The sequence below is a fragment of the Panulirus ornatus genome, chromosome 1, assembly GCF_036320965.1.
Source record: "Panulirus ornatus isolate Po-2019 chromosome 1, ASM3632096v1, whole genome shotgun sequence".
Lineage (NCBI taxonomy): Eukaryota > Metazoa > Arthropoda > Malacostraca > Decapoda > Palinuridae > Panulirus > Panulirus ornatus.
The window spans coordinates 84663219-84690995 of NC_092224.1; the positions used below are offsets into that span (position 1 = coordinate 84663219).

Below are 27777 nucleotides of genomic sequence, written 5' to 3' on the forward strand. Positions count from 1 at the left end.
GAGATATAGCTAAGACGCCATTGGTAAACAAATGTTACCGGATGGTGGTATTCGGATCTGGCATCATGCCTGTCATGAAATTTTATTATCATGTGAACAGGAAAGGGAACTGTTTAAAAATTTTGCCTACAACAAAGACATCCAGCTTGTAGAGACCTTCACTAATATTAATTTACATTTCTTTGTGTATTGAATAAAAGAAGATTTAAGTATATTTCTCCTGGTAAAGGAGTTAGTTAATAACTGAATTAGCATTACTCCAGCCAATACAATGGTCATAATTTTTGAACATGATTAAACAGAGCATTTGATTCTTGTTCTGTTCTTATACTATATTTATGTTGCTTAAGTCTAACATAAAGACCCTTACCAGTCTGCCTAACATAAATCACAGTTTTTACAAGGGATTCTGTAAACATAGCTTGAAGAATTTTCTGGTGAGTTTTTGTAGCAGTGATGATGTCCAGAAAGTAAGGGTGATAATATGATGTGTGTTTTGGGAATATGGTTTGTGATCATTGTATTTCTGTAAGTTGGAGTTTGAGAGAGTTTGGTGGTTGGCTGTTTAGTACTTGTCAGCTTATGTCTGTGTATATGTTTTATTTGCACTATATTTGAAAGGAGTAGGGGATCTGTGAATTGTGGCCACTGAAGCATGAGGTAGTAGCAAGCTGTTCACTATTACTCAGAGTTGGTGGTCAGATATGGAGTAGTTTCAATGTGATGGGTCTAATGCAGTTGCACAGAACTGAGTGCTATGTTGAAGTGGGACTGTATTTGGGAGACCTTCATTTCATTGTGGATGTGTTGAGTACTTGTTGTTGGTTGCACTGTTTTGGGTGTTTTGCAGTTCTGTTATACTTGCTTTTGAGAGGGCGGAAGACCAGGCATGTGAGGCAGAGTTTTTTATGGACTTCTGTGAAGTGAGAAGTTCTTTGACTAGATTGCCAAAGGTGACATTTTTCTCATGGTGTAACTTTACACAAGCAGAGTCTGGTAACAATTATACATTGTACATACAATTGATTCTTGTATAATTCAGCAGTTACATTCCTAGAAAACAGCATGTTATATAAAAAGGCATTTTATAAAATGAATAATGGAAAAACCGGGGTACATTTCCAGACATGATAAGTTGCATAAGAAATGGAGAATGAATGGGTAAAATACATGTTTAGGAAGCGCCATCAACACTGGGGCATTATAAAATCTTTTTTAATAGTTCTTACCTTCAAAATTATGAATTGATGGGTTACTGAAGATGGTGATCAAGGTGGTGGCTAGGAATGTAGTTGTTATGGTAAAATAGTTGTATCATCCGTATGTTGCTCAACTGATGACTGGGATGTTGATGCATCTGTTGATTGGTGTATACCAGGCTTGATGAAATCAGCTCTCTTTGCCTGACTCTGCAATGTCTTGTACAGCTCATGGTAGTGCAGTATTGATGTTTTAATACCACATGTGCATGTCAGACTCCTCTTCATATTTGAATCTTTGTCAAATCGCCTATAACTTTTTCCATGATCCGCAATTTTTTCCCTTAACTATGCTGTTGTGAGTTCAGGTTTCATGTGTTGGTATTTATCTTCATGATCACTTTCACTGTCTGTCAATTAAGGCATCTCTGCTAATGCATCCTCAGTTAGCTCTTACTGTTGTAAAAATATCAAATCATCCAACCCAACTTCCTCTAGATCTGATAATCCCTCACTTCCAACATTCCTGGCCAGCTGCATTATATCCTTAATCTTTTTCTGTACTGTATGGAAGCCAGTAATATTATTCATCATGTCAGGCCACACCTTCTTCCAACAGGCATTAATACTACTTTGTCACTGAAGCTGCATGCACAGTTTTATACCTATACCAGAGGTCTATTATGCTGGTTTCTAAGTTTTCATCCATTGTCTATCATCTTCCTAATTTATCTAGCATAATAATAAATGTCTTTATAATACCTTGATCTAACGGTTGCAGCAATGAGATGGTGACAGATGGAAGGAAAACAACCGTAGCATTCTTGTTTGTACCCTGCAGGGTGACCTGGTGCATTGATTATATCAATAGTAAAACCTTGAAAGACAGGTTTTGTGACTTTACCTAACATTCTACTTGAGGCACAAAGCAAAGCATAAACCATTTTGTATATAGATTAGCTTTTACCTAGGCTTTTTTGTTAGCTTTCCAATAAAGTGGGAAGAGAGCCTCCTGTCAACTCCCATGACATGAGGGTTCTCATCACAGTAAAAAAGCTCTGGTGTATTCATGCACAAAAATGTGATATGATCTTTGGCAACATTAAACCCTGAACCTAAATGCTCCTGCTGGCTGATATAGACTCTGGATGGGGTTCTTCCTCTCCCCCCTAAAAAAATAAATGAATAAATAAAAAATCCAGTGTCGTCACTAAACACTTGCTCTGGCTTGTAATCATGTCCTTGATAATTTTTGCTAGTTCAGAAGAGGGTTGTTCTCTTGTTTAGTGGTCAGCTGATGCAGGTTCACAAGTAAACTTTATATTAATTATGTTGAAACACTTTTTAATATCATCAAACCATATTAAATTGCATTCATTGGTTCATCTTCCCTCTGCTGTATGCAACTTCAGTGCATTTATGCAAGCATCACAGTGGAGCTTGTCCATTTTATCATTTTCTTAGCTAATGTCAGAATTTCATGTTTCTTTTCAATTTTCATTCCTTTCTTTACACTTCCTTTAGGTGTACTTCTTCTCTTGCAGGGTATAATGAGGTTGGGTGTGATTTAACATCTAAAAACTTATTACTGAAGGCTCAGGAACAACTTCATGTGATGTATGTATAGCTAGACTAAGCTTACTGTACATGTCACTACATGGCCTTGCACCCAGCCTGTATGAGTGAACATGACTGCATTGTGCATGCATGAATACAAAAATAGTGCACTTTAAATAAAAAAAAGAGGCTTACTAAATGTAAGTGTCATAGGAAAAATGCTTGGTATAAACATGTGTTGTATAAGAATCGACTATATATATATATATATATATATATATATATATATATATATATATATATATCATATTTTGCTTTGTCGCTGTCTCCCGCGTTAGCGAGGTAGCGCAAGGAAACAGACGAAAGAATGGCCCAACCCACCCACATACACATGTCTATACATACACGTCCACAGACGCAAATATACATACCTATACATCTTAACGTACAAATATATACACACACACAGACATATACATATATACATATGTACATAATTCATACTGTCTGCCTTTATTCATTCCCATCGCCACCTCGCCACATGAAATAACAACCCCCTCCCCCCTCATGTGTGCGAGGTAGCGCTAGGAAAAGATAACAAAGGCCCAATTCATTCACACTCAGTCTCTAGCTGTCATGTAATAATGCACCAAAACCACAGCTCCCTTTCCACATCCAGGCCCCACAGAACTTTCCATGGTTTACTCCAGATGCTTCACATGCCCTGGTTCAATCCATTGACAGCATATCGACCCCGGTATACCACATCGTTCCAATTCACTCTATTCCTTGCACGCCTTTCACCCTCCTGCATGTTCAGGCCCCGATCACTCAAAATCTTATTCACTCCATCTTTCCACCTCCAATTCGGTCTCCCACCTCTCCTCGTTCCCTCCACATCTGACACATATATCCTCTTCGTCAACCTTTCCTCACTCATTCTCTCCATGTGACCAAACCATTTCAAAACACCCTCTTCTGCACTCTCAACCACACTCTTTTTATTACCACACATCTCTCTTACCCTATTATTACTTACTCGATCAAACCACCTCACACCACATATTGTCCTCAAACATCTCATTTCCAGCACATCCACCCTCTTGTGCACAACTCTATCCATAGCCCATGCCTCGCAACCATACAACATTGTTGGAACCACTATTCCTTCAAACATACCCATTTTTGCTTTCCGAGATAATGTTCTCGACTTCCACACATTCTTCAAGGCTCCCAGAATTTTCGCCCCCTCCCCCACCCTATGATTCACTTCTGATTCCATGGTTCCATCTGCTGCCAAATCCATTCCCAGACATCTAAAACAATTCATTTCCTCCAGTTTTTCTCCATTCAAACTTACCTCCCAATATATATATATATATATATATATATATATATATATATATATATATATATATATATATATTATCCCTGGGGATAGGGAAGAAAGAATACTTCCCACGTATTCCCTGCGTGTCATAGAAGGCGACTAAAGGGGGAGGGAGCGGGTGGCTGGAAATCCTCCCCTCTCGTTTTTTTTCAATTTTCCAAAAGAAGGAACAGTGAAGGGGGCCAGGTGAGGATATTCCCTCAGAGGCCCAGTCCTCTGTTCTTAACGCGGGAAATGGCGAATATTATGAAAAAAAAAAAATATATATTTTTTCTTTTATTTTGCTTTGTCGCTGTCTCCCGCATTTGGGAGGTAGCACAAGGAAACAGACGAAAGAAATGGCCCAACCCACCCCCATACACATGTATCTACACACACGTCCACACACGCAAATATACATACCTATACATCTCAATGTACACATATATATACACACACAGACACATACACATATACCCATGCACACAATTCACACTGTCTGCCTTTATTCATTCCCATCGCCACCTCGCCACACACACACACACACACATATATATATATCTATATATATATATATATATATATATATATATATATATATATATATATATATATATATATATTTATATATATATATATATATATATATTTTTTTTTTTTGCTGTCTCCCGCGTTTGTGAGGTAGCGCAAGGAAACAGACGAAAGAAATGGCCCAACCCACCCCCATACACATGTATATACATACATCCACACACGCAAATATACATACCTACACAGATTTCCCCAGACGCTTCACATGCCCTGATTCAATCCACTGACAGCATGTCAACCCCGGTATACCACATCGATCCAATTCACTCTATTCCTTGCCCTCCTTTCACCCTCCTGCATGTTCAGGCCCCAATCACACAAAATCTTTTTCACTCCATCTTTCCACCTCTAATTTGGTCTCCCACTTCTCCTCGTTCCCTCCACCTCCGACACATATATCCTCTTGGTCAATCTTTCCTCACTCATTCTCTCCATGTGCCCAAACCATTTCAAAACACCCTCTTCTGCTCTCTCAACCACGCTCTTTTTATTTCCACACATCTCTCTTACCCTTACGTTACTTACTCGATCAAACCACCTCACACCATACATTGTCCTCAAACATCTCATTTCCAGCACATCCATCCTCCTGCGCACAACTCTATCCATAGCCCACGCCTCGCAACCATACAACATTGTTGGAACCACTATTCCTTCAAACATACCCATTTTTGCTTTCCGAGATAATGTTCTCGACTTCCACACATTCTTCAAGGCTCCCAGGATTTTCGCCCCCTCCCCCATCCTATGATCCACTTCCGCTTCCATGGTTCCATCCGCTGCCAGATCCACTCCCAGATATCTAAAACACTTTACTTCCTCCAGTTTTTCTCCATTCAAACTTACCTCCCAACTGACTTGACCCTCAACCATACTGTACCTAATTACCTTGCTCTTATTCACATTTACTCTTAACTTTCTTCTTTCACACACTTTACCAAACTCAGTCACCAGCTTCTGCAGTTTCTCACATGAATCAGCCACCAGCGCTGTATCATCAGCAAACAACAACTGACTCACTTCCCAAGCTCTCTCATCCCCAACAGACTTCATACTTGACCCTCTTTCCAAAACTCTTGCATTCACCTCCCTAACAACCCCATCCATAAACAAATTAAACAACCATGGAGACATCACACACCCCTGCCGCAAACCTACATTCACTGAGAACCAATCACTTTCCTCTCTTCCTACACGTACACATGCCTTACATCCTCGATAAAAACTTTTCACTGCTTCTAACAACTTGCCTCCCACACCATATATTCTTAATACCTTCCACAGAGCATCTCTATCAACTCTATCATATGTCCCACACCATATATTCTTAATACCTTCCACAGAGCATCTCTATCAACTCTATCATATGCCTTCTCCAGATCCATAAATGCTACATACAAATCCATTTGCTTTTCTAAGTATTTCTCACATACATTCTTCAAAGCAAACACCTGATCCACACATCCTCTACCACTTCTGAAACCACACTGCTCTTCCCCAATCTGATGCTCTGTACATGCCTTCACCCTCTCAATCAATACCCTCCAATATAATTTACCAGGAATACTCAACAAACTTATACCTCTGTAATTTGAGCACTCACTCTTATCCCCTTTGCCTTTGTACAATGGCACTATGCACGCATTCCGCCAATCCTCAGGCACCTCACCATGAGTCATACATACATTAAATAACCTTACCAACCAGTCAATAATACAGTCACCCCCTTTTTTTTTTAATAAATTCCACTGCAATACCATCCAAACCTGCTGCCTTGCCGGCTTTCATCTTCCGCAAAGCTTTTAGTACCTCTTCTCTGTTTACCAAATCATTTTCCCTAACCCTCTCACTTTGCACACCACCTCGACCAAAACACCCTATATCTGCCACTCTATCATCAAACACATTCAACAAACCTTCAAAATACTCACTCCATCTCCTTCTCACATCACCATTACTTGTTATCACCTCCCCATTAGCGCCCTTCACTGAAGTTCCCATTTGCTCCCTTGTCTTACGCACTTTATTTACCTCCTTCCAGAACATCTTTTTATTCTCCCTAAAATTTAATGATACTCTCTCACCCCAACTCTCATTTGCCCTCTTTTTCACCTCTATATATATATATGTATATATATATATATATATATATATATATATATATATATATATATATATATATATATATATATTGAATCAGGGCATGTGAAGCGTCTGGGGTAAACCATGGAAAGCTGTGTAGGTATGTATATTTGCGTGTGTGGACGTATGTATATACATGTGTATGGGGGTGGGTTGTGCCATTTCTTTCGTCTGTTTCCTTGCGCTACCTCGCAAACGCGGGAGACAGCAGAAAAAAAAATATATATATATATATATATATATATATATATATTATCCCTGGGGATAGGGAAGAAAGAATACTTCCCACATATTCCCTGCGTGTTGTAGAAGGTGACTAAAAGGGGAGGGAGCGAGTGGCTGGAAATCTTCCCCTCTCGTTTTTTTAATTTTCCAAAGGAAGGAACATAGAAGGGGGCCAGGTGAGGATATTCCCTCAAAGGCCCAGTCCTCTGTTCTTAACGCTACCTCACTAATGCGGGAAATAGTGAATAGTATAAAAAACATACATATACAGATACATATAAACACATGTACGTACTCATACTTGCTTGCCTTCATTCTTTCCCGGCGCCACCTCTCCCCACAGGAAACAGCATTACCACTCCCTGAGCTTGGGTGATGATCTACCAGCATCTATTTCATGATGAAAAAGTATTTAGTTGTGCACCATAACTCAACAACACATATTCATCTATCATACTATTAGTATCCTTTAGTTTTCCACTATCTACAATATGCTGGTTTCAGTAACCTATTATTCTGTTCCTACACAAACATATTATCCAGCAGCATCTTAAATGACTTTTTTCTCTTTCCTGCTGTGTCACCTAAAACTGAGAATCTTGCTTGTTTTTAAAAAATTCATTTTTTTACATCAACAAAGTTTGTATGCATATCACCCAATACTGTATCTACCTTTCCTGTATTACAGGTAGGTTTAACTCTTTTAGTCTTTTATTCTAGTTCATTTCTATCTCTTGCTGAACCCACTTCAAGGAAGCACACAATAATTTCTCAATTCTTTTATGGCTTATCAAGTGAGGCCATTAATTTAAGTGACTACATACCTAAAAGCTATCTAGTTTTGCATAGTGGATAACTAACTTTACTAAGTACTCAAACACTCTATTTCACAGACATATCATGGACGATGCCTTTCCATAAATTTTTGTCACTTACTGATTCCTCCATTGCTAATGTGTGTGTGTGTGTGTGTGTGTGTGTGTGTGTGTGTGTTTGTGTGTGTTTTCACCACTATATCTCAAAAACAATGAGTTTTGATAAGTTATTGCATGTAGTTATTTAGGACATCAAAGTAGCAGTTCATCTTAACATTCATTACTGCCACATAAAGGAGATACTAATTCATACGTTTCTTGAATCCAAAATTTTCCATCTTCCTGTGGATTTCTCAAAGATTATTACAGGCAATTACATATGAAAGAGGAATAAAAAGATCTATGAAATTTTTATCGATTTCTTCAATACACTTCACCCCTGAGCTCACTATTCTCAATTTCCAAGAGTGATGTTTTATATAAATATATATCATTTAATGAAATTGCCCCCACAAAAACTGAAAGAAGTATACTTGGATATAATCAAGCAACTAAAATCAGATATTAAATCATCACTTAGTAAATGTTATATCATTGTTTTTGGTGTCAATAAAAACTGACAAAATATGTAATTAGTACTCTGCTAAAAAGTAAAACATTTCTAGATACAACTATTATCAAATAACAAAGTTAAAACATACTTGATGAAGACTCACCACAAGATGATGGGGTGCCATGCCTTTTTGATCCTTTCTATATGTACTTGTCTTCCATTATTAAAGTGACAGTTGCCATCCTCCCATAAATTACTTTTATTTCAGTTAAAAGATTGTTTCATGTTCTATATCTTTATTCTATAAAATTATCTAAATAATGATGTTGTTAGTACACTCTAGCACAGTTTTTATATATTGATGATTCAGTGACTGTACATGCATCAACGATGTTCTCCTACAAATAAAGGTGTATGAGTACTGAAAACACAAACATTATTCGCAAATATGTGTGATTTTTTGGTTCCTATCTTTTCACTGCTTTGATGAATAATTTCATATTATTCAATGAAGGGTCCAATTGGGTCTGTATAAAATGGGAAAGGAACACTTGTGCTCTGATGAAAAATTTTGAAGTTCTTTCATTTCTTGGTTTCCCATCCTTTCAGCTCTCCTCTTTTGTGCTCTGGTTACACTGAGTATTTGGTCAATTTCTACCCTTCCCATAACTTTTTGCCCACTATACTTTAAACTCTAGACAGTTGTGGAGTTCTTCGAGGAATATCTTGAGACACAGTATGGATCATGAAATAATTTTTTCAACATCTCTATAAATCTTGACTCGTAACTAATCTGTTTTGAATAGATTCTCTCTTAACCATATGATTTTCTTGTCAAGTCAACCTTTATAATCTCCCTAATTAATTAAGCTAAAAAGAAATGGGAAGGAAGTCTTATACTCTGATGCACTAATTTCTGTGGAGAAAATAGACAACTGTGATACATAAAGGAGAGGTCAATTTTAGTATCACAATGCAATTACCATAATTCTTATTTTTTGAAAGGTATCTTGTGACATGAATAATAAAATAATTCAATGACAAGCTTTCTGCAATCTAATCCATTTGATTCCACCCTTTACTACATATGGTTTTGATACAAATTTCAGTTCTTAACAGTGAAGCTACTTTTATGAACCCAGCTATACTCATCATTATGTACTTTAAAAATATTGGTACAGTATTAAAATATGCACAATTTCAATCTTATAAATGGTTTATACTGTAATATATTGAAATAATGCTCTACACTAATTTTCCCATCTTAAAAACTACAAACATATTATATTATGAAATAAATAGAGAATTATGCATTTTCTCTTAATGTACAGCATATCATCACTGAACTCTTCATTTTATGGCAATTCAACTGCCTTTCTCTGAATTTTAATTCATTAGATTAAAAAAATCTTCTTTACTTACACCAGTCTAATAAATCTTCTAATAAATTTTAACAGTATTCCCATGTTTTCTCCAAAGATAAGGTGTAAACAGCACATATTTGGAAACGTGATGGGAATCAAAATGATTTAAATATGTTTGCAAAACCTAGGCAATATTCAAACAGTATCAAATTTCTACTGTATGAAAATATGTGGTCTTATAAAAGACTGAACACTCATGATCATATATAATAATCATCACATCTTTCTCATTGTTTATTATATCAACATTAACTTAACCCTCCCTCCTCTGCCTTGTGAGGCATATCTTCTCTGTAAGCTTAGTCTAATACCACTGCACACCTGAGCCTCATAACAGCTTTTTCAAGAGCTTTTGTCCTACTCTTGATCCGCTCTGATACATAAATAAATCATCTTCATTAACATTATATTCTTTCATAAAGTGTATGAAAACAATGTGCTTAAGACAATATCTGATAAAGAAGCACCTATCCTTTCTAAATATCTGCACTATTACTTTTTAAACTATTTACTATTATCCTTTATCATGTTGCAAAATTTTTGTTTTATTTCTATAAAAGCTTTAATGGCAGAAAAGGGAACGGATGGTACTGATTTGAAAAGACTCTGATCCCCCTTGCAATTATCAGTGATTGCTTCTATAAATGTCAAAGTTCATTAGGAGAAGACATAGAGATTACAATAATATGGAGTATGATAGTAATAATCTGAGTAATGACAGTTCAATAAATTACAATTTCTGAGGGAATCAGGTCTTCATAATATAATGGTGTTTCACTAGCTACAAAAGACAAGAAATAAGCATTTACTGTAGCAATTAATCGCACTGCTTCTTGTCTTATAATTCTAACATATTTCAGACTTTTGATAAAATATCTGTAAATAATACCTTAACATATACCTGAAATAAATAAAACATAAACTAACATCTTAGGCATGACTGGACTAGAGAAAAGTTAATGCTATCAAGTTTGGACTAGAGCTGCTGTTTCTTAATATTCATTACTAGATATGCTGTTATTAATACCCATTTTATGTATGAATTCATATATTCAAACTGGAAGCTCAAGTGTATATCTCTTTTATATATATTTAGTCACAGTATACATTCAGTGAGCTCATGTTAAAATATATAGAAATTAAGCTCAAAGTGTGGCTTAGACATAACATCATCATGTATCAGATACTATTTTCTGCTTAAGACGTGTATAACATATCCCTCTAATGCATGCTATACACTTGATAAATAATTTTCCCAAATGGAAATTTCTGAAAAAATGTCAAATCCCTTAACACAAAAAAAATATCTCTAATACTTCTCCCACCTGATTCATGAAGATGACCAAATCTAAACTAAACTAAAATATATCTCACAAAAAATAATAAGAGCTTTAAATACAACTGCAAAATGAGATCAATATCTATCACATTTCTATTGCACTTGACTTCTATGTGGATCCAGATTATAACTGGTTCAGAAACCTTAAACATTACAACTCATTTGCATGGATTACTTGAGGTTCTGATGATATGGTGAGGTTGTTTGTATTGCACATTTGTAACAACGTGTAAAAAATTATATATATATGGATGTATTTATGAATGATGTGTCACCTGCATGTACAATGAAAGAAATGAGGAGAAAAATAAAGTTTATTATGTAAAAAAAAAGTAGTGGAACTTTTCCTCAGTACCTGCAAAACAAGTACATATTTCTTCAGTCTTCAATAATGCATATCTTCCAGGGTGAATCTTAGGAGGTGCACAGAGAATATAAAAGAATTCCAATTGCAAAGGACAGTGTGCTTCTTCAATCACAGTGTCACAAATCTATTCCTTCATAAGACAACTTAGATATCAGATGACCTATGAATCATGTGCTCCCCCATTTTCTTGACATCTGAGATCCACCCTGACCATTACTATCAGTGATCTATAAATTCTAAAACATCTTACAACTTAGATTCCTCCAATTTACAATTACTTTATATTAAGAGAGTATAAGTTTAAAAAAAATTGAAAAATCATATAATGATAAATATGCAGAGGTAACTAAATTCATTAATAGCAATTAACTTTAGTACAGCTCATTCTGCTCACTAAAATATATTAACAGTAATTATATACACTGATGCCCAACTCCATTTTAGGTCACTGAGAATAAAAACCCTTTTAGATTACTTCACACTGGACAACAATTGCTTCTTGTTTTACGGTGTCCTTCTCATTCCAACATGAAGCAGAACAAGTAAACAACACAACATTTCCGAACTCTAATGGTGTACCCTGGACTCCTGGTACATTTAGATGAAGAATAAGCTGTGGTGTTATCTGCATCTCAAAAGTCATAGCCCCTCCACAATGCTGACACTTGGTAGCTACCTCACTTGGTCCAGGTGGATGTAACCAAAGTGGAGATGCACCTTCTTCACGACAGTACCTATAACAAAAGTTCATCATTTCATGAAATACCTTTAGACTGTTTAGGCCAGAAACATGCTGTGATTCAGAATATGTGAAAGTCAATGAACAGAACTCAGTTCAACCTATTAACCAAGGGCTAAGGATATGCTTAATCAATTTGAAAGGCTGTATGTACCTAATCTAACCCATGGACTGGGGGGCAGAGTTAGTGATGAAAAATCAGTATGATAACCCATTTCCAAGCCCTAAAGTCCACCCATATTGAAATGCCTAAACTGTAAGAATACCAAAGGCTTGGAGAACCAAACATTTTCTGCAACACCATTCCTTCCATCCCTTTTTTGCTTATGTGTTCCACAATCTCCCTAGTGATTACTATGAACAAGTAACACATCCTTAGCAATGTTGCTTGGACTTTCATAAATCTGAAGCAAAGTCAGAATTAGAGAGAGAGAGAAAAAAAAAGGCATTGACAATTTTCTCACACCCCTCACTCATATCACCATTTTCTCTCACACAAGCACTACTTTCATTATCAAATCTCTTACTCATATTCAGAAGTCTTCCAAAACTATCAAGCAAAGTGAGAGCTACCCAAAATGCTTTCCTATCTACTTTATCATATGGCTTTTTTAAATTCATATATCTTGCATTTTATCCCTGGGGACAGGGAAGAAAGAATACTTCCCACATATTCCCTGTGTGTCGTAGAAGGCGACTAAAAGGGAAGGGAGCGGGGGGCTGGAAATCCTTCCCTCTCGTGTTTTTTTTTTTTTTCAAAAGAAGGAACAGAGAAGGGGGCCAGGTGAGGATATTCCCTCAAAGATCCAGTCCTCTGTTCTTAACGCTGCCTCATTAATGCGGGATATGGCGAATAGTATGAAAGAATAAGAAAGAAATATCTTGCGTTTACATTTTTCTCTTAATTTTTTTTTTTTTTTTTTTTTTTTTTTTTATACTTTGTCGCTGTCTCCCGCGTTTGCGAGGTAGCGCGAGGAAACAGACGAAAGAAATGGCCCAACCCCCATACACACGTACATACACACGTCCACACACGCAAATATACATACCTACACAGCTTTCCATGGTTTACCCCAGACGCTTCACATGCCTTGATTCAATCCACTGACAGCACGTCAACCCCTGTATACCACATCGCTCCAATTCACTCTATTCCTTGCCCTCCTTTCACCCTCCTGCATGTTCAGGCCCCGATCACACAAAATCTTTTTCACTCCATCTTTCCACCTCCAATTTGGTCTCCCTCTTCTCCTCGTTCCCTCCACCTCCGACACATATATCCTCTTGGTCAATCTTTCCTCACTCATTCTCTCCATGTGCCCAAACCATTTCAAAACACCCTCTTCTGCTCTCTCAACCACGCTCTTTTTATTTCCACACATCTCTCTTACCCTTACGTTACTTACTCGATCAAACCACCTCACACCACACATTGTCCTCAAACATCTCATTTCCAGCACATCCATCCTCCTGCGCACAACTCTATCGATAGCCCACGCCTCGCAACCATACAACATTGTTGGAACCACTATTCCTTCAAACATACCCATTTTTGCTTTCCGAGATAATGTTCTCGACTTCCACACATTTTTCAAGGCTCCCAAAATTTTCGCCCCCTCCCCCACCCTATGATCCACTTCCGCTTCCATGGTTCCATCCGCTGACAGATCCACTCCCAGATATCTAAAACACTTCACTTCCTCCAGTTTTTCTCCATTCAAACTCACCTCCCAATTGACTTGACCCTCAACCCTACTGTACCTAATAACCTTGCTCTTATTCACATTTACTCTTAACTTTCTTCTTCCACACACTTTACCAAACTCAGTCACCAGCTTCTGCAGTTTCTCACATGAATCAGCCACCAGCGCTGTATCATCAGCGAACAACAACTGACTCACTTCCCAAGCTCTCTCATCCCCAACAGACTTCATACTTGCCCCTCTTTCCAGGACTCTTGCATTTACCTCCCTAACAACCCCATCCATAAACAAATTAAACAACCATGGAGACATCACACACCCCTGCCGCAAACCTACATTCACTGAGAACCAATCACTTTCCTCTCTTCCTACACGTACACATGCCTTACATCCTCGATAAAAACTTTTCACTGCTTCTAACAACTTGCCTCCCACACCATATATTCTTAATACCTTCCACAGAGCATCTCTATCAACTCTATCATATGCCTTCTCCAGATCCATAAATGCTACATACAAATCTTTCTCAATAAATTTTCAAAGTGCAAAAATTTTCCCTTCCTAAATCACCATGTTCTTCATTAACAATGGGTTCACTGATCCTGTCAACACCATCAATCACTGCTGTATCTTGCCCTAAACCATGCCAATAATACCACAGAAATTCATTCTCCGAAGATTTCTAAAGGGGTTAACACCATCAATCACTGCTGTATCTTGCCCTAAACCATGCCAATTATACCACAGAAATTCATTCCCCTAAAATTTTTTACAATCATTTGACCTAACCTTTCCTTTATACAATGGAATAATCACTGCCTTTGTCTGGTCATAAGACACCTAAACATTTCACAATCCTTCCCTGCCCACACCATGACCAGTTTTCCTCTGCAACCCATTCCATCAACACTGCCTTTCTTTCTGACCTGAGCCACTACCATTCCCTTCTTCTCAAACCCACACCGTCACCATTCCCTTCCTCCTTGCAGGTTTTGAAAATATAACCCCAATTACATTAGCCATCCTAATACTAATCCTGGATAGAGTTTAGAGAATCTATATATTGCCGGATTTCATCTTCCACAAGGCTTTCACAACCTCTTCTCTCTTAACCAAACCATTCCCCCTGTCCCTCTCACAACTTCCTCAATAAACTCATACTTGGACAGGATATTTCAGTGACGAAGACAAATCTGGATAAATTTAAAGCCCCAAGATCCAATTTCTACACATCTGTCTTTTGAAAACTCCTCTCTCCTTTGACAATTCTATAATTCCACCTCTTAACTTGGTGAACATACTTGGTATTACTGTGGCATCCACTCTTTCTTGGAAACCCCATATTACGGAAATAGCTAAGTCTGCTTCCAAGAATTTAGGCATTCTGTTTAGATGTTGAAATTTCTTTTCCTCTGAACCCTTTGTTCTGTTTATACAAAGGCCTTATCCATCCTTATAATGCTCTCACATTTGGAATGGCTGTAGCTCTGCAACTTTTCCTGACAGAGATAAGTCGAAAGTGGTCTGACTTATAAACTCTCTCAAGCTAACTACAGGATGGAGATGGAGTGAATATTTTGAAGGTTTGTTGAATGTGTTTGATGACAGAGTGGCAGATATAGGGTGTTTTGGTCGGGGTGGTGTGCGAAGTGAGAGGGTCAGGGGAATGACTTGGTTAAGAGAGAAGAGATTGTAAAAACCTTGTGGAAGATGAAATCCAGCAAGACAGCAGGTTTGGATGGTATTGCAGTTGAATTTATTAAGAAAAGGGGTGACTATGTTGTTGACTGATCGGTACGGATATTAAATGTATGTATGGATTATGGTGAAGTGCCTGAGGATTGGTGGAATGCATGTATAGTGCCACTGTACAAAGGCAAAGGGGATAAAGGTGAGTCTTCAAACTACAGAGGCATAAGTTGGTTGAGTATTTCTGGAAAATTGTAGGAGAGGGTGAAGGTATGTACAGAACATCAGATTGGGGAGGAGCAGTGAGGTTTCAGAAGTGGTAGAGGATGTTTGGATCATGTATTTCCTTTGAAGAATGTGTGTGAGAAATATTTAGAAAAACAGATGGATCTGTATGTGGCATTTATGGATTTGGAGAAGGCTTATGATAGGGTTGATAGAGATCCTTTGAGGAAGGCCTTTAAGAGTATATGGTGTGGAAGGTAAGCTGTTAGATGCAGTGAAATGTTTTTATCAAGGATGTAAGGCATGTGTATGAGTAGGAAGAGAGGAGAGTGACTGGTTCCCAGTGAATGTCGGTCTACCGCAGAGGTGTGTGGTGTCCCCATGGTTGTTTAATTTGTTTATGGATGCTAGGAAGGTAAATGAAAGGGTTTGGAGAGAGGGGCGAGTATGCAGTCTGTTGGGGAAGAGAAGGCCTGAGAAATGAGTCAGTTGTTCACCGGTGATACAGAACTGGTGGCTGATTCAAGTGAGAAACTGCAGAAGTTGGCGAATAAGTTTGGAAAAGTGTGTGAAAGGAGAAAGTTGAGAGTAAATGAGACTGAGTGCAAGGTTATTGGATTCAGCAGGGTTAAGGGACAGGTTAATTGGGATTTAAATTTAAGTGGAGAAAGGCTGGGGGAAGTGAAGTGTTTTACATATCTGGGAGTGGACTTAGCAGTGGATGGAACCATGGAAGCAGAAGCGAGTCGCAGGGTGAGGGAGGGGGCAAAGGTTCTGGGAGTGTTGAAGAACGTGTGGAAGGCGAGAACATTATCTTAGAGAGCAAAAATGGGTATGTTTGAAGGTACAGTGGTTCCAATAATGTTATATGGTTGTGAGGCATGGACAACAGATAGGGTTGGGCAGAGGAGGGTGGATGTGTTGGAAATGAAATGTCTGAGGACAATATGTGGTGTGAGGTGGTTTGATTGAGTAAGTAATGAAAGGGTAAGAGAGATGTGTGGTAATAAAAAGATTGTGGTTAAGAGAGCAGAAGAGGGTGTTTTGAAATTGTTTAGTCACATGGAGAGAATGAGTGAGAAAAGATTAACAAAGAGGATATATGTGTCAGAAGTGGAGGGAATGAGGAGAAGTGGGACACCAAATTGGAGGTGGAAAGATGGAGTGAAAAAGATTTTGAGTGATCGGGGCCTGAACATGCAGGAGGGTGCAAGGAATAGAGTGAATTGGAACGATGTGGTATACCGGGGTCGACGTGCTGTCAATGGATTGAAACAGGGCATGTGAAGCGTCTGGGGTAAACCATGGAAAATTTTGTGGGGCCTGGATGTGGAAAGGGAGCTGTGGTTTCGATGCATTATACATGAGAGCTAGAGACTGAGTGTGAACGAATGTGGTCTTTGTTGTCTTTTCCTAGCACTACCTTGTGCACGTGCAAGGGGGGGGGGGGGGTGTCATTTCATGTGTGGCAGGGTGGCAACGGGAATGAATAAAGGCAGCAAGTATGAAATATGTACATGTGTATATATGTATATGTCTGTGTATGTATATATATGTATACATTGAAATGCATAGGTATGTATATGTGTGTGTGTGTGGACATGTATGTATATACATGTGTATGTGGGTGGGTTGGGCCATTCTTTCATCTGTTTCCTTGTGCTACCCTGCTAATGCAGGAGACAGTGACAAAGTATAATGAATATAATGAATATATATATATATATATATATATATATATATATATATATATATATATATATATATATATATATATATATTTTTTTTTTTTTTTTCATACTATTCGCCATTTCCCGCGATAGCGAGGTAGCGTTAAGAACAGAGGACTGGGCCTTTGAGGGAATATCCTCACCTGGCCCTCTTCTCTGTTCCTTCTTTTGGAAAATTAAAAAAAAAAAACGAGAGGGGAGGATTTCCAGCCCCCCGCTCCCTTCCCTTTTAGTCGCCTTCTACGACACGCAGGGAATACGTGGGAAGTATTCTTTCTCCCCTATCCCCAGGGAAAAATATATATATATATATATATATATATATATATATATATATATATATATATATATATATATATATATATATATATATGTGTGTAGGTATGTATATTTGCGTGTGTGGACGTATGTATATACATGTGTATGGGGGGGGGGGGGTTGGGCCATATCTTTCGTCTGTTTCCTTGCGCTACCTCGCAAACGCGGGAGACAGCAACAAAGTATAATAAAAAAAAATAAATATATATATATATATATATATATATATATATATATATATATATATATATATATATATATATATATACACCTGGGGATAGAGGTGAAAGAATACTTCCCACGTATCCCCTGCATGTTGTAGAAGGCGACCAAAAGGGGAGGGAGCGGGGGGCTGGAAATCCTCCCCTCTCATTTCTTAATTTTCATAAAATTAAAGATATGCATTCAGACAAACAAAAAATGAGAAATAGATTTACCTATCTTTATCAAAGACTGTGGTGGAATGCTATGCACTAAAAACACAGAAAAAACATATTATTCTCAAACAAAATTAATGATAAGCATGCAGAAGAATGAAATATGAAAAATAAATTATCTATCTACATTTGTTTAGCTGTAGAGGTTGTTGAAGTGAGTGTTTTGCATTGAATGCTAAACTAGTGCACAAGTTAAACAAGGGCATGAAAATCTTTTCTCATACGAGGCATGTTGAAGTTTATGGTCAAGAATGTTAAATGATCTCTAACATTATCTTACACTCTCTGTGTGAGCACTGTCAAGCTTACTTTCAGTCAAATAGAAATTATGCTACTGGGCAACATATACTATCTTTCCATGAGATACTTTATAAACCTTTAACATTTCCCTCTCTTCCACCGAGATCAGTCTAAAGCTAACATGCTGGGTGTTACCATATCCTTCAATCTATCCAGGAAAACCTACATAATAAGCATCACAAAGCTTGCTTCCCAAAAGCTGGGGGTGCTGTACCGGTGTCACAATTCTATCTCAAGGTAAGAGCTATTTCATACCTGCAGGAGTGTTATTTACCCTGGCATGGAGTACTATTTACATACCTGGCGTGGATCTTCCTCCACTTCTTTACTGACATGGGTGGAATCAAAGCCTTCTGTCTCATCAATTCTTTGGGAAGATCTCTCTTAAACTATTCCTTCTGTATGCTGTGATGCTGCTCCTCACTCTCTGTCCTAAAAGTATTATTCTAACCACTTTTCTAAGGAGCTGCCTGCATATGTCCCTGCCCCAGAAGACTGGACAAGAAGCATACATCTGGCTAATGCTTCTTAATTTCTGTGCAGTGAATGGCCACTTTCAGACTGACCATTACGGTACCTCCTTCTGCCCTCATGTTAGGGGTAAAAAGAAAAAAATATCCTGTCTCTCCTCCAGAAATCATCATTCCTTTTCTTATCCCTTTCTTTTCTTATCTGAAGTCTGGCCCTGATGATTTTTGTCTGTGACTGAGCTCTTCAGGGGGAAAAATAAAAATACATCCGCAGAGTCATCTATCGTAATACTATCACTAAAAACTCTACACACTAAATTTACAGAAACAATGAATCACACACCATGTTGCAATCAGTAAAACCAGGAAGCAGATAAAAGACATCCATTTCTTTGGTGTATGCACAACAAAGCGATTCATAATCTTGTGAGCGAGATGCTGGAAAAGATCAAACTAGTGCATGTTGGACAGGCAGACTTGTTGATGGGTGCTACCATTCTGAACTGATCTTTATCATCAAGCAGATCTCTCTAACTAGTCAGTGAGCTAGTATGTGACTGGTGAGGTGTTTGCTTTGAAGAATGTATGTGAGAAATACTTAGAAAAACAGATGGATTTGAATGTAGCATTTATGGATCTGGAGAAGGCATATGATAAGAGTTGATTGAGATGCTCTGTGGAAGGTATTAAGAGTATAAGGTGAGGGAGGTAAGTTGCTAGAAGCAGTGAAAAGTTTTTATCAAGGATGTAAGGCATGTGTATGAGTAGGAAGAAAGGAACGTGACTGGTTCCCAGTGAATGTCGGTTTGTGGCAGGGGTGCGTGATGTCTCCATGGTTGTTTAATTTGTTCATGGGTGGGGTTGTTAGGGACAGCAAGTATGTAGTCCCTTGTGGATGAGAGAGCTTGGGAAGTGAGTCAGTTGTTGTTTGCTGATGATACAGCGCTGGTGGCTGATTCGGGTGAGAAACTGCAGAAGTTGTGACTGAGTTTGGTAAAGTGTGTGGAAGAAGAAAGCTGAGAGTAAATGTGAATAAGAGCAAAGTTATTAGGTTCAGTAGGGTTGAGGGACAAGTAAATTGGGAGGTAAGTTTGAATGGAGAAAAACTTGAGGAAATGAAGTGTTTTAGATATCTGGGAGTGGATTTGGCAGTGGATGGAACCATGGAAGTGGAAGTGAGTCACAGGGTGGGGGAAAGGGCAAAGGTTCTGGGAGCGTTGAAGAATGTGTGGAAGGCGAGAACGTTACCTTGGAGAGAGCAAAAATGGGTATGTTTGAAGGAATAGTGGTTCCAACAATGTTATATGGTTGAGACGTGGGCATGCGGAGGAGGGTGGATGTGCTGGAAATGAGATGTTTGAGGACAATATGTGTTGTGAGGTGGTTTGATCGAGTAAGCAATGAAAGGGTAAGAGAGATGTGTCGTAATAAAAAGAGTGTGGTTGAAAGAGCAGAAGAGGGTGTTTTGAAATGGTTTGGTCACATGGAGAGAATGGGTGAGGAAAGATTGACAAAGAGGATATATGTGTCAGAAGTGGAGGGAACGAGGAGAAGTGGGAGACCAAACTAAAGGTGGAAAGATGGAGTGAAAAAGATTTTGAGTGATCAGGGCCTGAATATGCAGGAGGGTGAAAGGTGTGCAAGGAATAGAGTGAATTGGAATGATATGGTATACCGGGGTCGACGTGCTGTCAATGGACTGAACCAGGGCATGTGAAGTGTCTGGGGTAAACCATGGAAAGTTTTGTGGGGCCTGGATGTGGAAAGGGAGTTGTGGTTTCGGTGCATTATACATGACAGCTAGAGACTGAGTGTGAATGAATGTGGCCTTTGTCGTCTTTTCCTGGTGCTACCTCACGCACATGTGGGGGGAGGGGGTAGTCATTTCATGTGTGGCGGGGTGGCGACGGGAATGAATGAAAGCAGCAAGTATGAATTATGTAAATGTGTAAATATGTATATGTGTGTGTGTGTGTGTTTATATATGTATATGTTGGGATGTATAGGTATGTATATGTGCGTGTGTGGACGTGTATGTATATAATGTGTATGTGGGTGCATTGGGCCATTCTTTCGTCTGTTTCCTTGCACTACCTCACTAACGTGGGAGACAGCGACAAAGTATAATAAAATACATATACATTTTTCACCTTGCCATATAATATATTACCCAAACAATGATTGGAAAACATATGAAAGTGCAAGAGCCAACAACTCAATTTCAAGCTCAAATAATATGATGCTCACTCAACATACCTGAGTATCTGGTGTGGACTACGAGATACACGTTTTTTAAACTTGTGAAGAAGAACATCTCCATGAATGGCAACATCCTTCTCATAGACTGCGTCCCCTTTCCCATCACCTCCTACAGGAATTTCCTGAAATAGCACAGAATTTCCAAAATTAAAGAAAAAGAACTCTACTACAGTAATGTGGTCAATATATCAAATTCACGGTGCAACTACATCACAGTTTCATTATTTCACAGCAGTTTAATACTATTCCAGAAATTTTGCAATGACACTGGCACAAAATCTACATTTCAATTTAACAAAAGAAGCAAAAAAATTAAGAAAAAATTAAAGACAAACCATCAGATCAGACTTAAATATGTCGTCACCTTCAAGCTTTGGTTGGAAGCCACACTGACTTTGTATTTTCATGGATCAATACTTGCACTGCTGCTCTGAATTTTGTGTTGCCACATGCACATTCAGCCTCAACCTCTACTGGGTCTCTTAAAATGAGGTGTGAAATATGGCTACCATTTCAGTAGAAGCGCAAAATAGTGAGGATAAACTTCATGTCAAACACAAAGTTACTGTTGACTCCAGGAATGAAATTCCTTCAAACTTTTAAGAGGGAGATTACAGATGCTGGTAAACTGTTCATATGGATTAAAACAAATTCAGAATATCATTAAAGGTATGATAGAACATGATTAGTGATCTATATCTATTAGCATTTGCTGGGAGGGAGAAGAGGATAGGGGACTATCACATTTCACTAAATTCACCCCATTGTAATTAGCTTTCTCCTGAGCACCATAAAGGAATAAGGCACTACTGTCATGGGGTACTGTTAGATAAGGGTGCAGTGATAATTGCAATATGAATGAATAAGTTAAGAATATGAAGAAGTTAAGAAATACATGCAGCAGGACCAAGAGCATCTGATATCACTCAGCAATCATTTCTATGGGGTTGTAACTTTGAAAAAGCACACTGGTATTAGAGCTAACTCCAAATATCATAAATGCAATACTTTTATGTCATATTTGGGTGAAACCTCAAAATTAAATGTATAACTTTCACATATTTGGTTGAATTCCATTATTTTTTCTCCATGCTTGTTTACCATTTTCCATGTTGGCTAAGTAGCACCAGGATTAGAAAAAGAAATGGCTTCATTTATTCACATTCACTTTCTAGCTGTCATGCATTTACAGAAATTACAAACCAAATATATAAAAATAAAAAGCATTGGTTGAAAGTAAATGCGAGTAAAAGCAAGGTTACTAGTTTTAGCAGGGTTGATGGACAGGTTAGTTGGGGTGTGAGTCTGAATGTAGAAAAATGAAGTGTTTTTGATACCTGGGAGTGGATTTGGTGAATGGAATTAAGTATGTGGGAATGAGTCACAGGGTGGATGAGGGAGCAAAGGTTCTGGGAGCACTGAAGAATGTACGGAAGGAGAGAACATTATTGGGGAGGGCAAAAATGGTTATGTTTGAAGATACAGTAGTCCTAACAATATGCTTTGGAAGTGAGGCATGGGCTATAGATTAGGCTATGCAGAGTAAGGTGGACTGTTGGAAATTAAATGTGTGAAGACAATACATGGTATGAGGTGGTTTGAGTAAGTAATGAAAGGTTAAGAGATATGTGTGGTAATGAAAAGAGTATGGTTAAGAGAGCTGAGAAGGTGTGCAGAAATGTTTGGACATATGGAGAGAATGAGTGACGGAAGGTTGACAAAGAAGGTATATGTATCAGAAATGGAGGGAACAAGGAGAATGGGGAGACCAAATTGGACATGGAAGTATGGGGTGAAAAAGATTTTGAAAAATCGCGGTCTGAACATACAGGAAAGTGAAAGGGGTTTACACGATGGAGTGAATTGGAATGATATGGTATACAGGGGTTGATATGCTATTAATGGACCAAACCAGGCAATGTGAAGCATCTGGGATAAACAATAGAAAGGTCTGTGGGGCCTGGATAGGAAGCTGCATCTGTTGGTGCATTACCCATGACAGATAGAGAATGGATGTGAATGGATATGACCTTTCCTCATCTGCTCCTGGCACTACCTCTCTAACATGGGAAATAATGATCAAGCATGAAAAAAATCATCAGAAAGAGAAAGAAGTAAAATCTGGATGAAACAAGCTGGTATCTAAGTTCATCCAAGAACTTACGGATATTACATTTTGTAACTGCACTATCTCACTAACGTGGGAAACAGTGATCAAGCATGAAAAAAATAATCAGGAGGAGAAGTGAAATCTGGATGAAACAAGCTGGTATCTAAATTCATCCAAGAACTTGTGGATATTACATTTTGTAACTACACAAACTCAAAGGTATATGTAAAGGAACGTCAGTTATAACACTAATGCATATGGGTAAAATGACACAAATTTCAAAATGGTTATTGCTAATGTAATGCACTAAATCGAAGTGGTTGACATCCAATTATAATTACTATTAGTATTTATTTATTCTTTCATACTATTCACCATTTCCCGCATTAGCGAGTTAGTGTTAAGAACAGAGGACTGGGGAATATCTTCACCTGGCCCCCTTCTCTGTTTCTTCTTTTGGAAAATTAAAAAAAAATGAGAGGGGAGGATTTCCAGCCACCCGCTGTATTATATTTAGTCACTGTCTCCCACGTCAGCGAGGTAGCGCAAGGAAACAGACGAAAGAATGGCCCAACCCACACACGCACATATACATACCTATACATTTCAACGTATACACTTATATACATACACAGACATATACATATATACACATGTACATAATTCATACTTGCTGCCTTTGTTCATTCCCATCGCCATCTCGCCACACATGAAATGACAACCCCCTCCCCCTGCATGCGAGCGAGGTAGCACTAGGAAAAGACAACAAAGGCCACTTTTATTCACTCTCAGTCTCTAGCTGTCATGTGTAATGTACCGAAACCACAGCTCCCTTTCCGCATCCAGGCCCCACAAAACTTTCCATGGTTTACCCCAGACACTTCACATGCCCTGGTTCAATCCATTGACAGCACGTCGACCCTGGTATACCACATTGTTCCAATTCACTCTAATCCTTGCGCGCCTTTCACCCTCTTACATGTTCAGGCCCAGATCGCTCAAAATCATTTTCACTCCATCCTTCCACCTCCAATTTTGGTCTCCCACTTCTCCTCGTTCCCTCCACCTTTGACACATATATCCTATTTGTCAATCTTTCCTCACTCATACTCTCCATATGACCAAACCATATCAAAACACACTCTTCTGCTCTCTCAAGCACACTTTTACCCTTTCATTATTCACTCGATCAAACCACCTCACACCACATATTGTCTACTATTGGTAGATATGAAAAAATATATTACAGTCATACATTAACCAAAACTCCACTGAATACAGTATGGACTTGAATAACATGGTACTGATTACTATGTCTCAACTAAAATTGAGTAGGTGGAACTTAACTTTAACCTCTACATCCGAGAAAGGATATCCATTAAACTGCAAAAACAACACAGAGCAGCCCTTAACCTGTAATCTTGGATCTGTGCACATAAGTGGGTAGCCTTGAACCAATGCACAACTAAGGCATACACCAAGTCAGAAACCTAATGTTGTAGTGTGTCTCATTAAGTTTAACTCTAGATATGAAGCCTTACACCTGGAAACACCTCCGGGATCCATAAAAGACTGAAATGTTCCCTTTGGGGAAGTGAGTAATTACATCATCTTGGTTGGGGCAGATATGCTTTTGGTGCTGCACTTTGACACAAAAAGTAAGAGAACTCCCAGGCAGAGAGCTTGGGAAGTGAGTCAATTGTTGTTCGCTGATGATACAGCGCTGGTGGCTGATTCATGTGAGAAACTGCAGAAGCTCGTGACTGAGTTTGGTAAAGTGTGTGGAAGAAGAAAGTTGAGAGTAAATGTGAATAAGAGCAAGGTTATTAGGTACAGTAGGGGTGAGGGTCAAGTCAATTGGGAGGTGAGTTTGAATGGAGAAAAACTGGAGGAAGTGAAGTGTTTTAGATATCTGGGAGTGGATCTGTCAGCGGATGGAACCATGGAAGCGGAAGTGGATCATAGGGTGGGGGAGGGGGCGAAAATTTTGGGAGCCTTGAAAAATGTGTGGAAGTCGAGAACATTATCTCGGAAAGCAAAAATGGGTATGTTTGAGGGAATAGTGGTTCCAACAATGCTGTATGGTTGCGAGGCGTGGGCTATGGATAGAGATGTGCGCAGGAGGATGGATGTGCTGGAAATGAGATGTTTGAGGACAATGTGTGGTGTGAGGTGGTTTGATCGAGTAAGTAACGTAAGGGTAAGAGAGATGTGTGGAAATAAAAAGAGCGTGGTTGAGAGAGCAGAAGAGGGTGTTTTGAAATGGTTTGGGCACATGGAGAGAATGAGTGAGGAGAGATTGACCAAGAGGATATATGTGTCGGAGGTGGAGGGAACGAGGAGAAGAGGGAGACCAAATTGGAGGTGGAAAGATGGAGTGAAAAAGATTTTGTGTGATCGGGGCCTGAACATGCAGGAGGGTGAAAGGAGGGCAAGAAATAGAGTGAATTGGAGTCATGTGGTATACAGGGGTTGACGTGCTGTCAGTGGATTGAAGCAAGGCATGTGAAGCGTCTGGGGTAAACCATGGAAAGCTGTGTAGGTATGTATATTTGCGTGTGTGGACGTGTGTATGTACATGTGTATGGGGGGGGGGGGGGCATTTCTTTCGTCTGTTTCCTTGCGCTACCTCGCAAACGCGGGAGACAGCGACAAAGTATAAAAAAAAAAAAAAAAAACAAATTTTCCCATCTGACAATGAATATTCATGGCTCTACACAACTACCTATCCTTTTCTTTCATCCTACTGATCAGAAATTTATGTCCTCCACAGTCTCATCTAAAACCAACAAATTTCAAAACACCATGTGTATGCCTCTAAGGATGATGTCATTATTTCATATCCTATAAACATCTGCAGGGAAGTAGTGCAAATGACTGGGAGATGTATAACAGAAAGTGGCAGGAAGTCAGGAGAAAAGTGCAAGGGTTGAAAAAGAAGACAAATGAGAGTTGGGGTGAGAGAGTATCATTAAATATTAGGGAGAATAAAAAGAAGTTTTGGAAGGAGGTAAATAACGTGTGTAAGACGAGAGAACAAACGGGAATATCAGTGAAGGGGGCAAGTGGGGAGTTAATAACAGGTAGTGATAAAGTGACGAGATGGAGTGAGTATTTTGAAGGTCTACTGAATGTGTTTGATGACAGAGTGGCAGATATGGGGTGTTTTGGTCGGGGTGGTGTGCAAGGTGAGAGGGTCATGGAGAATGCTTTGGTAAAGAGAAAAGAGGTAGTGATAGCTTTGTGGAAGATGAAATCCAGCAAGGCGGCTGGTTTGGATGGTACTGCAGTGGAATTTATTAAAAAAGGGGGCGACTGTATAGTTAATTGGTTAGTAAGGATATTCAACTTATGTATGGACCATGATAAAGTGTCTGAGGATGGGTGGAATGCATGCATAGTGCCATTGCACAAAGGCATCGGGGATTAAGGTGAGTGTTCAAATTACAGAAGCATAAGTTTGTTGAGTATTCCTGGGAAATCATATGGGAGGGTATTGACTGAGAGAGTGAAGGCATGTACAGAGCATCAGATTGGGGAAGAGCATTGTGGTTTCAGAAGTGGTAAAGGATGTGTGGATCTGGTGTTTGCTTTGAAGAATGTATGTGAGAAATACTTAGAAAAAGACGGATTTGTATGTAGAATTTATGGATCAGGAGAAGGCATATGATAGGGCTGATAGAGATGCTTTGATGAAGGTCTTAAAAGTATATGATGTGGGAGGTAAGTTACTAGAAGTAGTGAAAGGTTTTTACCAAGGACGTAAGGCATGTGTATGAATAGGAAGAGAGGAGAGTGATTGGTTCCCAGTGAATTTCGGTTTGCGACAGGGGTGTGTGATGTCCCATTGGCTGTTTAATTTGTTTATGGATGGAGTGATAAGGGAGGTGAATGCAAGAGTTTTGAAGAGAGGGGCAAGTTTGCAGTCTGTTGGGGATGAGAGGGCCTGGGAAGTAAGTCAGTTGTTGTTCACTGATGAAACAGCTCTAGTGACTGATTTGTGTTAGAAACTGCAGAAGTTGGTGACTGAGTTTGGAAAAGTGTGTGAAAGGAGAAAGTTGAGAGTAAATGTGAATAAGAGCAAGGTTATTATGCCCAGCAGGGTTGAGGGACAAGGTAATTGGGATGTAAGTTTGAATGAAGCAGATGGAACCATGGAAGCGGAAATGAGTCACAGGGTGAGGGAGGGGGCGAAGGTTCCGGGAGTGATGAAAAA

At 38.8% G+C, this 27777-nt stretch overlaps 1 protein-coding gene across 1 annotated transcript in view; it reads right to left on the bottom strand.

The window, feature by feature from the left end:
* Positions 1–10096: 10096 nt before the first annotated feature.
* trus (programmed cell death 2 like trus) overlaps positions 10097–27777 on the bottom strand; it is a 61388-nt gene continuing 43707 nt past the window's right edge. Inside the window, exons 5-6 of the mRNA XM_071664972.1 lie at positions 21449–21636; positions 10097–12315 (exon numbers count right to left, since the gene is read on the bottom strand). Coding sequence (XP_071521073.1) covers positions 12048–12315; positions 21449–21636 — 456 coding nt within the window. The 3' untranslated portion in view covers positions 10097–12047. The remainder of the gene's footprint in view (positions 12316–21448; positions 21637–27777) is intronic.